General features: G+C 40.3%; 1 protein-coding gene across 1 annotated transcript; it reads right to left on the bottom strand.

Moving 5' to 3' along the window:
* Positions 1-695: 695 nt before the first annotated feature.
* On the bottom strand, positions 696-3711 carry LOC105118722 (receptor-like protein kinase FERONIA). Its single transcript, XM_011016733.1, has 2 exons — positions 831-3711; positions 696-796 (listed from the first exon to the last, which is right to left on the bottom strand). The coding sequence occupies exon 1, from the start codon at positions 3589-3591 to the stop codon at positions 892-894; it is 2700 nt and encodes an 899-aa protein (XP_011015035.1). The 5' UTR covers positions 3592-3711; the 3' UTR covers positions 696-796; positions 831-891.
* Positions 3712-4111: the final 400 nt, after the last annotated feature.

The following is a 4111-nucleotide window of genomic DNA, read 5'->3' as shown; positions in this document are numbered from 1 at the left end:
GTAGCAGTGACCTTTGAAAGGCATCAAAGACTTCCAAGTCGTTGGCGTTATGCAATCAATAATTCAACATTAAAAGGCATCAAAGACTTCCCAGTCGTTGGCGTTATGCAATCAACCTGTATATTTCCGTAGAATTGTTTAAAAAAAAAATTATGGAAACATATTGGTAACGTTCTGGAAATGATACGTCAGATTTTTCGTCCTTAAATGTTGACATTTCTTTATTGATTTTAGTAAATTTAGATATAACTAGTAAATGTTGACATATCTTATTAATTTATACAATCATTTTAATTCTTATTTTTTTTTATTTTCTCTACAAAATCAGTCGATAAGTTGGCAAGGATAATGATGTCCAGTATATTTCGGAAAATAATAATACGAAAGTATTACAATATTATCAATTTACCATTTCACTAATACCATATCTACATGCAATAAATATATTTTTTATTTTTTTATTAAACATATTATTATAGGAACAAATTTGTTTGGGAAAAAATCAGCTTTTTTATTTTGTAGATAAAGAGTTGGTAGCATAGAGAGAATCTTCTCAGTCTATGGATTTCCTTTCATCCAAGTGAGCCGAATTTTGAATCAGATAGCTTGAGCATCCCTAACTTCTTAATTACTAAGCATGCAATTGTTCATATTGTGAGCTTGAAAGAGTGGAGATCTTGTGGCTGAGTGGCCAATTAACATGAAAATTTGGTTCCAATTAATTCTGAATATGCAGAGTACTGCAATAAAATCATTCTATCAGACACGCTAATTATCACTACCAAAATTATTCAAACAAGTAATGCATATATATATGCATCGATAGGTTTTTCAGCTAGAAACCTTTGTCTTGAGGCCTGTACTAACGCAGCATGCTAACTAGCTTGCTTCTCATCGCCCCTTTGGATTCATGATCTCAGAGAACACAGCACCAGACATCATTTTCTCCGAATCGTTGCTTAGAAAACTCTGTCCGTCGCTGCTGCTTGTTGTTGCCATTTCCAAAATGCGGGAATTCACAACTAGTTCACTGCCAGTACTCAACAAATTACTGCTGTCATCGATTGAGTAGCCTTTCAGAGGACTCTCCATGTCAACTTCTTTCTCAGTTTGAGCCCCTTTGACATACTCTTCTGCGCTCTCTTGCAGTTGCAATGCAAACTCAAGGCCCCAAACCACATCGGTCATCGATGGCCTTTCGATTCCATTCTCGAGCAAGCATCTCACTGCAACATCAACAAAGTTTTTCAGACAATCTGGTGAGATCTTTCCATCCAGATACGGATCCATGATTTCATTAATCTTTCCGTTGCTGTGGCTTTGTCTAGCCAACTCTGCTAGACTTGCTGGCACTGCTGATCGGTTTATTGCTGGTCTAGCACACAATACCTCGAACAACACAACTCCAAACGAATAGACATCAGATTTTTCTGTCAATTGCTGGCGTTGACAATATTCGGGATCCAAGTACCCTATGCTACCTTTCACAACGGTGCTCACGTGTCCCTTCGATGTGCTCGTAGGGCCTGTTTTGGACAATCCGAAATCCGAAACTTTGGCCACCCATTTCTCATCCAGCAAGATATTTGTTGTCTTCACATCACGATGAATGACAGTGTGCTTGGCACCTGTGTGAAGGTAATGCAACCCACGGGCAGCACCGATGCAAATCTCTAGGCGTTGAGTCCATGAAAGTGGAGGATTATCAGTTCTGTAGAGATGATCACGAAGCGTCCCCCGAGCCATAAAATCATACACCAGGATCATCTCATTATTATCATTACAGTAACCAATTAGAGAAACCAAATGGCGGAATCTAAGCTGGGAGAGCATCTCAATCTCTGTCCTGAACTCGGTTGCACCCTGCCGTGAACTTGGATTCAATCGCTTGATCGCAGCACGATTGACTCCACCATCAAATAATCCTTTGTACACGTTACCAAAGCCACCAGCACCAATAATGAACGAATCGTCGAAGTTGTTTGTAGCTGCTATGATCTCAGCTAGCGAGAAATGGTGGCAAAGATCAGAAGGTAGAGATGACCTCTGGGTCTCTATTGACTTTGTTGGCCAGGAAACGAGAGGGCTTAGCTTTGAAGCTCCATCACCGGAAACCCAGTCCTTGAGTTTTTGGACTCTTCTCCAGAAAATCAAGAAAAATAGGAAAGAGACGACAACAAAACCCGAAACAGCAGCACCTATAATGGTGCCTATTCCTCTTCGACTATGCTTTGGTTTAGTTGATGTCGCGCTAGGAGGAGTATTACTAATGGGGCTATCCATCAATACACCAGGATTTGGTCCGGAAAGATTGTCTGATTTGCTCAATTTGAAGATTTCAACTCCATTCAACATTGCATCAGGGAAACTGAATGACTGTGGACTAGGGTGCAATGCAATCGACAAATTCTGTACCTCCTCGATTCCTCGGGCGTGCATCATCACTCCATAATCTTTGTATATGGGAACCCCATTTCCATCAGCCCAAGAAATTATATCTGCGTAAAGCTCGGCAGTTTGATTAGCGATATATATTTGAAAGATTAGATCGCCTTCCCGCGAAATAATCGGTATAAACTGACAGAAATGAAGCCTAACAAAATAGGTGAATGTCGATTGGACCGGAAACTCCCAAGTCATATTGTATTCCTTATTTACAGTCGTATCGTTCCCCATGGTCCTAGCAGTTCGATAGAGTGCATCAGGTGCAGCATAGCGAGTGAGGTTATTATACTGAAGTTGAATAGTGCCATTATATTGATAAACGCTCGGTCTAGCATCCGTCAAGTAATCCACGTCGTTTAGCCAACTTCGAAACATGCCACTGTCTTTGTTGGGTTCGATGTAATTCGCCGCCACATTTATTCGGTACATAAGCTCTAAAGCAGTTTCTTTTTGAAGGGGAGAATGGAAGTCCTTGTCAACATAATGCAGACCTGGGTCACCCGCAGTCGTGTAATAAAGATTGGTGGGCATGGATACGATTTCAATCCCGTTGATGAACGCATATGCACCAGCTACATGAGGACTTGGCGTGAACGCTATGCTCAAATTTTTCTGCTCACCTTCAACATTTAAGATGAATTCTCTGGCGTAACCTCGTTCACCAAGAGGGTCAGTGTAATGGATGCCACTGAAGTTGCTAAGAAAGGTATAGCGACCGGCTGTGACAGAAAAAGATGCTTTAGACCTGTTGAAACCAGTGTAGGAAGCTGGATTGAAATAGAGGCGAACATACTTAGGTCCTGTTGTTTTGACAGGAAATGTGTAGGTGAATTGGGAGTGAGAGACACGAGCAGTATGATATGGTACAGAGCTAGTGGAGGCTCCATTTGCTTTGGGATTTGATGAGGGGCTGTCTTGATCTAGAAGGGCCACTTTTGAGTTGATGTCTGCAGTCCATTGCCTACCGCTTACAAAACTCTGGGAGGATGAACCACAATCAAGCGCTATGCTATCAACAGGGTCGTAAGGTGGTGGTGAATCCCCGGTTACAAGGATGGTGAGATGGAGGAACAGGAAGGAGAGGTGCAGAGGTGTGAATAAAGATAAGTTTGTGAGAGAGAGATATTTGTTGCTGCTGCTGCTCATTTTGTTTTTGGCCCGAGGAGAGATGAAGAAATCAAGAGGAGAATCTCCTTTTAATTAGATGCCGAGAGGTGTTTAAGTCATGCTCGAGTTGACTGATTCTAATTTTTTTATGCATTAAATTACAGTAAAAAAAGGAAATTTAGGGGTTATATTTCGCCGTAGAAAAACTAGAATAAGTAGCAAAAAGCACAATCTGTATTGTAATCAAACCGTCTAAAATTCCATGTAAAATCGTTTTCAAGTATCACTATCAGCAGTATATATTAAAGTTTCCTTGAGGTTTAAGGTCAATGGCTTATTTGGAGTCCTATGAATGTATATTTCACGCATGCTATGAGGCTACAAGTCGTTGGCTGTATTCTATCAACATCAAAGAGTTCCGTGTCTGGGGTAATTTCTTATTTCTTCCCTTTTAATCTATTTTTTATTTATTTATTCTCTCTTCTCTTAATCACTTATCTATTATCATTATCATTATCACAGTTAGTTCTTTTTTTTCTGTCCACACAAATGTAAGCTC

Source organism: Populus euphratica, unplaced genomic scaffold (genome assembly GCF_000495115.2).
Source record: "Populus euphratica unplaced genomic scaffold, PopEup_1.0 scaffold2170.1, whole genome shotgun sequence".
Classification (NCBI taxonomy): domain Eukaryota; kingdom Viridiplantae; phylum Streptophyta; class Magnoliopsida; order Malpighiales; family Salicaceae; genus Populus; species Populus euphratica.
This window is presented reverse-complemented; position numbering and strand designations above follow the sequence as displayed.